At 40.4% G+C, this 12774-nt stretch overlaps 1 protein-coding gene across 1 annotated transcript in view; it reads left to right on the top strand.

The window, feature by feature from the left end:
- The window catches only part of PLB1 (phospholipase B1), a 100242-nt gene that overhangs the window by 32545 nt on the left and 54923 nt on the right, over nt 1–12774 (top strand). The window contains exons 11-17 of the mRNA XM_040612250.1: nt 58–136; nt 783–887; nt 2370–2459; nt 8649–8717; nt 9545–9625; nt 11178–11244; nt 12110–12168. Coding sequence (XP_040468184.1) covers nt 58–136; nt 783–887; nt 2370–2459; nt 8649–8717; nt 9545–9625; nt 11178–11244; nt 12110–12168 — 550 coding nt within the window. The remainder of the gene's footprint in view (nt 1–57; nt 137–782; nt 888–2369; nt 2460–8648; nt 8718–9544; nt 9626–11177; nt 11245–12109; nt 12169–12774) is intronic.

The following is a 12774-nucleotide window of genomic DNA, read 5'->3' on the forward strand; positions in this document are numbered from 1 at the left end:
CTGTCTTGTTTATCACAAGTTCATAATGTCTTTCATGTTTTTCATTCTTTTCTGCAGCAATCCAGGCAGGAGTCAGTGCAGCTGTGTTGGTGAACACTCCACATTAGAGAATAACATATTGAGGTGGTCTTACCAGGTATGGCATCTTCTGTGTTGTTTGGCTCTTGTATTGCTGCACATTTTCCAGATGGACTCAAGTGAGGAGTTAAGGGAGGAATAGCAGTGAGGGAGTTGAGTAACAGCCCTTTTGCCACGTCCACAGCGATTCCAAACCCATTTCTTACTTCAGGAACACTGGAGATAAGTTCTCTTTATACCTGAGTGGTCTTAGTATCTCTTGAAGTTTCTAAGGACTATACGGCTTTTGGTAACCTAGGATTTGTCATACTCCATCAGGAAAATGATCCATCTTGTCTAGTAACCTGCCACATGATTTACAAGAGGGAAACTTACTGATAAGACAAAACCAGTTGTGCTGGAATTCCCTTTTAAAATGACAGGGAGGCAATAAGTTTGACATTTCATTGCCTTGCTAAGCTTGCTGCTTTTTCAAAGAAAATTATGGTAAATGAGTGTAGGTTTCTCATAGCTACAAGGAGCTTCCAATTATTGTGTAAGATTATTTCATTAAATTACAATCTTTGTTCTGGATTACAGAATTGTATTATTGTAGTTTGTTAGGGGTGGGGATAATCTTAGTTCACTTCAAGTCTTGATAAATTGCACATATATTACACTCTCTACCTGATAATACTCATCTGATTAAATGGTTGTCTGTTCAGGATGCTTGGGAAAAACTGCTGGAGTCTGCGAGGTTTGATCAAAAGGATGACTTCACTGTTGTTCTTCAGCCTTCTCTCCAAGAAAGAAATCTGCTGCTCAGACCAGTGAGTAAACTAGAGTTGCTCCATTCTTTCTGGATTGTATCTGCTGAGATTGAGTGCAGTATTTAGCTGGCTCTTTCCTGTCTAGGCTGTGTGTAATGCTAGAAGACAAGGGTAGCTGGGCACATACAGAACGCACCTCAGGATCAGATGTCCTGAGAGTGGAGCTTGCTTCAAACAGCATCAGTCAGAGATCCTGTGTTTTTTGAATGCTATGTTCCAGGAGAAATCAAGGCATCTCTGTAGATTAGGGCATGATCGTCTGGAAATCATCAGTGCTGCTAGTTTTTCCATATCTTTGTAGTCATCGGCATATTCATCCCTGATTATGCTCTTGTGTGTTCGGTAACAAAGGCAAAAAGTGGGTAACAAGAAGTATTTAAAAGTGGGTAGTGGGGAAAAAAAAAGGTTTTGTAAACTGCTGGAAAGTAGCTACCTCCCTGCAATGAGATTAATGCAGTCTGGGAATGAATTTTGTCCAGATTTTTATCTGTTATAGCCAGCAGGGAATGAATATAGGTAGGGTTGCCTGGGATGTCAGAAATTATTTTTCCATAACTGAATTTTAAATGGAAGTTCAAAGGTCCAGGTTGTCTGAAACCTAGCAATGAAGCGGGTAAATATTACTTCCTAGATAATGGTTTACTCAGATACAAGGTATCAAAATTCAACACATGACATTGGATGGTTATTTGTAAACCAAGTTGGTGGTGAGTCGTCATCTGGTTCCTGGGCATCATAACAGCTCGTTGAATTTGCGGTAATTCCATTGTTCCCCTCAGCTCAGTATCAGAATGAAGTAAACTGGGAGAAGAAACTTGTCTTCCAGGAAGGTTGGGGTCTGTTATGTTGCAAAATCTTCCTGTGCTGCTGGGTCAGGCTTGTTTTGTTGATGGCTGATCCATATGTAAATGACAGATTTTTCACTTTGATGGCATTACTTTTTCTCTTAGTAAATTGCTCTTATTGCCTTAAATGCCATCTTATGTCATAGGTAGATTCTTTATTTCTTCTGATTTGTGGTATACCTGCAGGCCACCGTGTGTAATCTGCCAAACACAACAGTTACTGTCATTTCAAAATAAGCCTAACCTCTTAAGACGAATTCTGTATGCTTCTACTTAAATGCATGTAAGTGTTAGCTAGAGAAAGTGTTGTTTATTCCAAATCATTCATGTTATCACATCTGCGTGTGTCTCTGATCTCCTGTATGTCACTGCTGCGATTGTGCCTTGTTGTTGCTCTGGTGGTCGTCTTGTTCTGTTGATGTGCAGTCCCTTGACTGCTGCCTTACAGCAGTCACTTACAAGAACAGGATCTGTCTTGACACACCAGCAGTAACTGAGATCATCAATAAGTGGCTTAATGAGAGTGCCAGAGATGGATATAAATATCATTTTCTAGATTGGGGCCTTTTGTGGCTGAATATTTCATCTTTCCATACTCTTCAGTGTTCTGTCATGCTTTAAATGCTTTCTCTTTCAGGGCAAGGATGGTTTCATTACCACATCAAAGACACAAGAGGCAACTCTGGAAGATTATACTTTCGTGGCTGTGGGCCTCTGGAACAACATGGTGAGCAGTGCCAGACACTGTTGCTTACTGGACTTAGTACAGATGCCTTGTAGCAACTCCACATTCGCCAGGCTGAGTAGCAAGGAGGCAGGGGAAGGAAGAATATAGAAAGAAACATACCATGACTGCTACGCTCAGCTGCGCAGGGAGGCTGCTCTCAAGCAATGCTAAATGCCCTACAATCCCAAGACACATCTCTTGCTGTTCTGTGGCTGCTACTTACCACCAAGAGCTATTTAGAAGGATTTCCATAGTAGGGAAGTCTCAGGGAGTAAATAAGCTGTGACAAATGCTTCTTTTTCTAATCTTACCTCTGTGACAGCATGGCACAGTGACAGCTGAGGCTCATCCTAACCTGAGCTTATAGTGATTATACTCTTCTGTCTACTCTTTTCTGTATCCTTTTACTAGTAAAAACCCCAGCCCTTTTACTAATGAGTCTCATGATGTTGTCTCCTCCTTAACCATCATCCTTCTGCTGGTGTTGCTTATAGTAAAAAGGTGCTGGACAGCCTTGGAGAGCTCCTGTTACTTCCTCAAGAGTTAGATGTCCTGCCCAGCTGAGGAAAGCCAACAAATGGCTCCTTCTCATGGGTGGGAGAGGGTGTCTGAAAGAAACATGGGCTCCCCAATCTACTTGACATTCAACATGATGATCAGTTCTGTAGGGCACTGTTTCCTTCTGCAGACTTGAGCTGCTGACAGGATTTGTGTGTACAACTGAGTGGATGCATGTAGAGCTAGAAGGGACTGCAGTTTAAAATTGATGATGGGAGCAAGTGAAGAAAAGGGAGTTGCTTTTCAGTATGAGACAAAAATGCTGGCACGTGGTTTTGGACTCACCAGAGCAAAGTAGGATGTTACTGCTTAGTGCATATTATATTTGGATACGTCCTGATATCGGTGGTTTTGGATAAGTTGTTGATTTTACTATTCCTTCTGACTTAGAAACTTTCAAAAACTTCTGCTTTTTTTTTCCCAATAACCTTCTTATAACACATACAGTATTCTTTTTTAATTAAAAAGAATCTGCAGTGGCCAATTAAGTTAGATTAAAGGTAAAAGACTTTTTTTGCTTGTTTTTCTGTCCACATGTTGATTAGATTTTCATTTGAGAGCACCTACTATTCCTGTGTTTGTCCAAATTATCCTAAGCATGAAGGAAAAAAAATTCTATACTGCAACCACCTTTTAGTAAACCACCTTCAAAAAATAAATTCACACAGATTGGCATGTTCTTGTTTCCTTTTATGTTAATTCTGGCAGTAGTAATGCCGTTGTAGCCCTGATCACTGAAAGAAGCAGGATTTGCAGGATGAGGCTTTTATTCAACCAGATGATACAGCTAGAAAAATGGTAATCACTTCAATAAAAGATGTTATCTTTTAGCTAAAGTTAGTAGGACTTTAGTTAGTTAGTAGGAGCCAAAGAGTTAAAAATTGATCAGCTGTTGAAGCTCTAACCTTGGAACAACGATGCTGCATCCAGTTATCTCCTTTGCTGTTATCTGTGACATTTCCAAGTATGATGGCAAAGTTCTTACCTGAGTTCTATCGCAAAATAGATGCCATGATAAGATGCACATTGGCTTCTTTATCATCGTTTTGCCTTAGTCCCACTAGGCAATTAGTTTCACTAGTCAAATAATCAAAGTAAACACTGAAAATCAGATTTCTGAAGCATGAATTAAACATTATCTCTGTTTCTGGCAATCCTCTGTCAAGAAACTGAGTTACTTTACTCACCCATGTCTCAGCGTCCCCATCAGTGTTGGAGATATTTACCTAGATCACACAATCACCATCATGTAAAATGATCCATAAGACACTAGAAAGCAGTGGCATATCCTCCTCAGATACTAACCATTATAAAGTTTGAAGCTAGTTGGGAGCAAGCCACACAAAGTGTGTGGTTTTTTGCTGTGAAGAGTGGCCCTTTACACCTGCTTAGCACAGTTTTTCCAACAGCAAGTTTTTGACATTAAATGATGACTATGATTTCAGCTAGTGCAGAAAATGAATGCTTCCAACTGGAGAGGGACCACGGTGCCTCCAGTTTGTCAGCCCATTTTGTGCCTCTCCAGCAGGAATTGCTTGGAGGCAACTGAACCAAACTCCTAAGATTCAGAGATCCACCTTACTGTGGCAATAGATCAGCCTCAGCCAAGAAGTGTTCTAGGGCTTTTCAGTGGGAAACTGACCTTCACCTTTGAGTACTGTTCTTTTCTTTTATTGGACTCTGCATTTAGCAGAATTCACATGCTTCTGACTGATAGGCTTTGCTTTCATTTTTTTCCAAGTCTAGACTATAGCTGCTCTTTTTTTTTTTTTTTTTTTTCTATGGCCTCTTACTATCAGACCTTTTAGATTTCAATTTATGCAGAAGCCAGTACCAGGCATCTTGGATATTCTTTACAAGAAGTTGTGACAGTATTATCCCCAGTCTGAAACAGGTATATCGCCTCTTCCAAATCCTCTGTAGGAGGAGAGAGGGATAGGATTTATCTTCTGGAGTTTTGTAACTTATGCAGACATACTCAGTCAACTCAGCACTGATTTCTCTTTCCTGCCCTCTCAAATTCTTATACTTGGCTTGCAACAAATTCCTTCTGTTCCTTCAAATGATACTTTTTTATTTGCTGCTTCTGCCAGCAGAAGACCCTCTCTTTTCCCCTCTGCTTCATTTTTCTGTCCCTAACCCTTTTCTGCACAGACTTTATTTGGTCTCCTGGGCTCTGTCCTTGAGCATCTCATTCTTTAGTGTGTTACTCTAATCTTGTCGCTTTAACTGCTAGGAGCATTTTGTTGAAACGTTAGAAGTAAAAAACTAAGCAAAACAAAGTGCATGGTACTTTTAAGGATGGCTGCATTAGGGCCAGTTGCCCAGACTCAGGCAGTGAACATGCTGGGGAGCCACCAGAACCAGGGAATCGTCGTAAAGGACACAAATACCAATGGTCCTTTATTTCAGTGTTTTTCCTTAGTGTGAGGTGGTTCCTCTAGTAAGGGACAGTCCAGCTGATCTGGAAGAAGAGCAAAATGTGGCAAAACTGCACCTTCCTACTGGTTAGAAATAAGATTACAGGAAGGGTAGTACACCCTTCACAACTCCTCTTCCTCTCTGTTTTATTTAGTGGAATTTGCTTAATACAGCTGGCAATCATCAGAAAGGCACCTCTGGGTAGGTTTCTTGTCTGCCTGTGGTATTCTGCCATGATGTAAAAGCAGATTGTATGAAATGTTCTTTCAACGTAAAAAGCACTGGCAGGTGTCCTCACCTAGTAAAGGTCAAGCTAGTTCTACTAGGAAGTCCAGCTAATGGTTTATGCAGACTGCTTTAAAAACAGAACAATCCACAATTCAGTATCAGGAACTGATAAGAAATCAAGATCATGGCATGCCGAGTAGCAAACACAGCAGAATGAGGAGGTGTCTGAGAGCTGCCTTCAGAGAGCTGCTGCTTCCTGCTGCCTGCCAGGCTGCTCTTACCTTGTATTGAGGCTTGGTACCAGCCTCTTTTACTGGAATGATTACCTGCTTATTGGCCAAAGGGCAAAACCTTGAAAATCTAGTGGCAAGGCAATAGGACTGCACTTCAGTCTGGCTGAGAAGAAGCTGAGCTAGTAGGTACTAAGGACTTGCCCTAGGCATGGCTAGATATCTTACCAAAACATTTCTAGCTGTCTGGAAGCAAAGCAATTCATATGCTAAACACATCAGAAAACAGCCAACTAAATGACGCTGGGTAGCTAGGAAAAGCTGAGAGAGGTTGGTTGTTTGCTTGGACAGCTTTGATGTTTACCACGGAGAGCCTGATTGACCGATTTTGGCAAATGCATACAATTTTACCTCTGGAAATGTAGCTGGGGGCAAAGCTCCTTTGATGTGTGTAAAGAATCTAGACAAGAAGCTCTGGCTTTTGTGTTTGGCATCTTTTTGCAAAACAGAAAACACCACAAAAAAAACCCTATCGTACAACCAAGAGAGAAACTGAAACCAGGCAAGGACCTGAACAGGAACAGCACCACAGGAGGCTGCCTGTGCCTCTCTTCTGTGTTCAGGAGCATACACTGACTTTGAAACTGGTGCAGTACCAGAGCAGGCCTGCACGCTAACCAGCCCGCACAACAGATGTCCTGGAATTCAGGGGGCATTTTGTCTGACCACAGTGCAGCCTTGGTGCCTGATTTCCTGACCAGGACCTTGCAGCTCTGCTGCATGGGAGCTGTCACACTTAGCTGGAAGAACCATGTCTCTGAACCATCTGGAATGAATCGCCTCCTGGAGAAATGAATTTTCATTACTCAACTCCCAACAACATACAAGTGTCTAACAATTGTTTGAAATTCATTCCTAGCCAAGAAATACCACCGTTGTCCCATGTTCTGTGGGGTGATTCTGTGCTGGAACAAGAGTATTTTCTTTTAAGAATGTCATTAAATAGCTACTTTGTTTTGTCCTAGGAGGATGGGAAAGTACCAGTTCCCAATGTATCTTTTCTCTGAGCTTCATTAATTTGCATGTTTCAGGAATATTCCTTTTATTTCTATCTTTCCCTCAAAAAAGCACAGACTCTGTTTCTTCAAAGGATATTAGTTCTGTAAACCTCTTCTCTGTTTCTCTGGATTATCCCATTATTTTTATTGAAGGAACAATCAAAATAGAATAATAACATTCCTGCCCAGCATGTATCAGTGATGCCAAGCTGCTTGTATTTTTCAGTCCCTTCAGTGCTGTTTCTTATGTAGTCTGCTGCTTCTGGCAGCAGCAGCTGTCAAAATCTAAATCAGTGGCCAAATCCTTTGGGTATGATTGCAATTTAATTAGCACCCAGCAAGGTGCCTGAACAGGTGAAGTGATTGTTTGTGGTATTTACCACATTGTGCTGTCAGTATTGAGTTTTGAATCATTCCATAATATTTCATTAACAACCCCCTCTCCATCTTGTTAGAAGACCAACAGATATAAATATTATCAAGCCTCTATGCAGCATCAGAGTGCACCTTTTGGCATTTTCTAACATGTATGAAAATGTAGATAAGGAAACAGTTCTGGAAGGTGGGATAAATTAGCAAGCTTTTAGTTGCACGGGCTACAGCCACTAGAGGATTGGTGTGTGACCATAATGTGTTATATTCCATGTTTCTGACTTTGCTGCAAAATCAATTTGCAGCAGAGGTAGTACATAAAGATAGCATTCGTAAAACAGAAGGAAAGAAGTTAGTGCAACATGAATGCATCACCAAATGGAAGAATTTTAGTTTTCCATTTATATTAGGGGTTTTATACTTTCTGCTTCTGAGGTAAAGTGATGTGAACTTACCTAAGTTTTCAGTGTATCATCTGAGTCAAAACTGCATTTTCCAAGGAGTTTCAGTAATACCATTTTTACTTCAAAGTTTCAATCTACTCAAAGTTGCTTTTCCTCCCACACAAAAGCCTGGGTGTTTCTTTATACTTCTATATGACATCTATAAACTGTGAACTCCCAAGTGTGCCTTTCTCAAGTGTCCGTGAGCATGGTTTCACAGCCTGGAAGAAGACAAAATATGTGGCTGAGGCCTGGGAGGATGGACCGACTGCTGCAAGGTCTGTCCTGGCGGCTAAGCTGTGGCGGCTGAGCTGTGGCAACCCACCCTTTGCTTTCTCATACCCAGCCCAGCTGAGTAGTACTGGCTTGCAAATTGCAGTAAAGTTTAAACTGCATCATAAACTAATCACGAGGATGGTTTAAGCTATGATCTTCTGGACCATGTCTACAGTTACTGTGGTTGAGCTGATAAATAGCAACTTGATTGTGAACAGCTGAATAACTGCGGCATGAGATCAGTGCCTTAGGGGGAAAACCACTTACGGTGGAATTCCCAAGAGCAGAGTTAATGTGTGGATGGTTGTTTTAATGGTGATGGGATAAGACTGATCGTGTGAGAGGTCTTGTTTTCAGTTCCTTGCCTTTGTAGGTAAACATGTGGTATGTTATACATAGATAAATATTTACCATAAACAAAACAAGTTTTTAAATGTGTGTGTATATACACACACACACACACACACACACGCAGATATATATATATATATCTATATGGACCTGATGGAAAACTCCAGGCACTAGAGCCTTTGAGCTGCTGCTATTTTCCCTTCCCTCCCACACACAGCACGGGTACATTTCCTCTATTCTCTCCCTTTCCAGATGGAGCCAGTTGGGCAGAAGCAGCCTTACGGAGTCACAAAAATGCTTCAGGTCCAGTGTCCATCTCAGGTAAAAGGGTTTCCTTACTTTGTGAGTAAGTCCTAGTGTGAGATTTTATATACTCTTCACAGGATTTCCAAGTTTTCAAATACTGTTGGCATTTTCTGTAGTTCTGAGGAATGTGTACTTGCCCAAGATACTACACTGTTAAAAATGTAGTGTTCTTAAAGTTCATTGACACATGCTCTTTATTTTATAAAGGTGAAACTCTGAAAACAACTTTTGACAAAATCTAGTTAAATTGTCGTACTGTCAGATATTTTTTATTCAAAATATAACTAGCTAATCTGAATTTATTAATTGCAGATATCAGAGGTGCATTATCAGTATTGAAATCTTTTTCAGCAATAAAATGGAATCCATGTATTTTATATAATTTAGCTTTTCTGTGATTTAACTGTGTCTGCTGTCAGATTTAACTGTTTTAGTCTCTGGAGCTGTCAGTAGCCCAGCAGTATCTTTAGGGCCTGAGCATCTCAGGTTCAAAGAACAGTTCTTGAATGTTTTTGCATTTAAGTTCTGACTTCAATAAATTGATAGTGATAAAATATTACTGGCACCTGAAAGCTTCAGTGAACAGCAATTAAAACATCAAAGAAATGGAATTACGTGTTTTGTTTGATGTTAGGTTTAAGGCAAGAGGTGGTGTTGTGCCTAGAGCGTACCAGGGCTTAATTTTCAGGTCTAACCTGGTTTACTTCAGTAGTGCAATGTTCATTCAAAAATTAATACTGTTAAAGATTTATTTTTCTCTTGGAAAATCTAGCCAGAAGATTTTAATATCAGCTGACTATGTTTCCATTAGCATTGGTAAACACACTCTCTTCACTCTGCAGGAAAGCCCATATTTGTTCACATATAGAAATAGTAACTACTCATCTTCCCCAGAGACATCAAACGCCAAAGAAACACCTCAGGTATAGTAGGACTATTTGCATCATATGGACTGAATGTATTCCAGGGAGTGGGGCAGGTGGGTGAGAGTGTGTTGTAGCCTAATTAAACAATACTACCTAGGAAAACTAAATACAAAGCTCCAGCTCCTTATTTCCATGCCTGAATAGTCAGATGCTTAATAGCTCATTTTCTCCTTTGTGGGTTTTGTAGAGTATGATTTAAACTAGATGTCTTCAGCCAGCCTAAAGTCTTGCCTTCACTGTTAAGAACCTTTCTTAAGCACCTGGATAACAATGTTAATTTCCCTGAAATAAGAAGATAGTGAAAATGGGGCCATTTAGTCCTACCACGGAGGAAAACAGAGCAGATCAGCATGACACCACTGTGTGGGTCTGATTTCATCTCGTTTACACCACAGTAAAACTGAATAACAGTGGATTTTTTCATGTTTTTTTTTTATTTTGTTTTTTTTTTGTGATTAGATTTTTGGAGGTAAACAGCTGTGCTTGGGGTTTTTTTTGGTGGTTTGTTTTTTTTTAAGTCATGGTACTCCAATTCTAAGTACAACTTGGTGTTCCCAAGCAACTACAGAGCTGCAGAGGGAGGTGGTAATGTTCATTTTCATGTCCCAGAACACAGTGTCTAAACCACATCTGCATTCAAATTGGCCTGTACATCACTGGAGTAGTAATACACATTTCTCCTCTTACTTTAATATAATGCCACCTGTTTTGTTAGTTACTCAGGGTGTTTTGTACTGTGCATGGAACAATGGTACCTACCACTTTTTTTTGGTAGCTATGGCATAGGAGGCAAGAAGCAACACTGTGTTATATTTGTGGCTTTGTTTTGTTTTGTGGGGTGTTTTTTTTAACTTTTTTTAATTTTTTTAATTAATAATAATAATAAAAAAAAACCACAACCCAACAAAATGAAGCAACGGGACAAGATAAGTGTCTTTTCCTTAGGCAAGTTAGCTTACTTAAGGAGTTCTGTAGAGAGATTTGAAGCAGACACATGTCCTTGAGTCTTGTGTGATGGTCTGCTCTGGTATACTGACAGTCAGCCTTCACTAACAGTAGACCTTGGGGGTGCTGCCGTCAGTAGGCTGTAACCCAAAAGAGCCAGGAGGGCAAATCGCTGGCCCTCCTGACACATAGAGGGCTGTGTGTGGAGAAGCCAGGCTCATGGCCTGCTGACGAAGCTATCGTTTCATGCTGGGATATTCCAGGAATGTTCAGTTTCTCACAAGAAGGTGTGAGCTCACCTAGCTTTGAGTATAGGCACATAAAATGTTGCATAGCTGAACACTGCATGGCACAGTCTGAGATAACTGGCCCCACTGGTAGGCAAGAGCTGTGCAGCACTAACACGGCCATGCGGCTTCTAAGCAGACCGAGCTTGTGTCTGCCTTCAATGGGCAGGTGTAGGCATGGCCTGAGGACAGGCTGAGCTGGGTAGTTGTATGCAAAGCACGTGGGAAATTCATTAATCTAATGCTCTGAGACATTGTTTATCACAACCAGAGTATAGTGAGTCCAATGTGAAGTCTCGCCTCGTCTGTCTTTGCAGGAGAGGAGTTATGGAACAAATATTCCCTGTTTTGACCGGGGTCCCTCTGACACAGTTCCCGTTTCAGGTACCGTCCTGTGTAATTTCACTGTAGAGCTACTTCATTTGATGATAGAAGGGGAACAGGAACCAGGTTTGTTTAGGACAGGTACACTTTTCCTGGAAGCAGTAGACACTACTGACTGTGGCTCTTAAGATCCTTCTTGGAACAACGCAAGCAGTTACATAGCAAGATGCAAGTTCTCTCTCAAGGATGGTGAAAGCTTATGCAACTACACCTTTCGCGTACAAAGGAAGAAGCGACTGTGGAAAAGACAGGAGACAGGTCTTGCAGTTGCAGGGATAGGAAAACTGAGTATGTATGGAGTAGTGGGTCTTGTCAGTGCAGTCTGGGGTGCAAAAAGCCACGTGGAATTCTGTCCCCAGGTGGGTTTTGTCATCCCTCAGAAGCTGGGATTGTCCCCAGAGTTCCACCCTGTGCTAGCACCAGAGCTGTGCCTGCTTTTCAGTTGTTTCCACTGGTTAAAAGGAATTTGAGTAAGAACAGAGGCAAGACCAAAATCTTACTGCCTCCCTTGTTGCTGTAGCTAATGCCCAGCTATAGGCCAAGAATAATTTGTGATTATTCTTACAAATTTATGTAAAACATAAAAATATTGATATATTTAATTATATATCATTATATAGTAATACATAATTATGTAAAATATCTTAATATAATTATATAAAGATTAAATTGTAAAAAGAAAAAATATAAAATTCTGACAGCCTGTCAGTGTCTGTCATTCCGAACTGGTGCTGTCATGAATATTAAAATACTGTCTTTGCAATGCTTTATGGTTATTCTGAGGAAAAGTGCTGATAACCATCACAGTTTGAAGTTTTCTTTCTTTCCTTTTTCCCTTAAACTACCTTTATTTTTTATTTATTAGTTCATAATTTGAAACCGGCGGATATTCGGGTGATTGCTGCTCTGGGAGATTCACTCACAGTAAGTAAAGATGACTGGACAGCCATCATTAAAGCAAGTAATGAAAAAGCTTTTCTCAATTTTTAACCTGAGAAATAGAGTAAGTACAGTTATGCCCCATTGAGCCAAGCACATTTTTCACATATTTTTTTCCATATTCCACCTTGACTGGCTGGTAATCTGCCGTGCATGGTTCCCACATAAAGTCCACAAAAGTGCCACACAAGGAAGAGCTGCTAGATTAAATGGCACAGCAGCAAACCCAGACAGCTAGAGTAGACTTGCAACAATTATTTTTCTTCAATGATTCTACGCAGCTCCCAAGGTATTGACCTTCAAAGCTATTAGTAAGCAGCATAAATAGAAGAAATCCTGCAGCTAGTTGTGTGTATATGTATGTTATGGTAAATATATATACGATAATACCAAAGCCTATAAAGCCATGTCCATTTATACTAACGAAATATTTGAGTAAAATTGCAATAGGTCATCAGGTGTGTCAAGGGTGATTTATCTTGAGAATATCTTTTGACATTATTCCTGGAACTACATAAACTTGTTACCCCTGGACTGACTGATTCTCCAATTGGTGATGACTACTTCACTGCTCATATCGTAATTCATGTT

The sequence above is a fragment of the Falco naumanni genome, chromosome 12 (genome assembly GCF_017639655.2).
Source record: "Falco naumanni isolate bFalNau1 chromosome 12, bFalNau1.pat, whole genome shotgun sequence".
NCBI lineage: Eukaryota > Metazoa > Chordata > Aves > Falconiformes > Falconidae > Falco > Falco naumanni.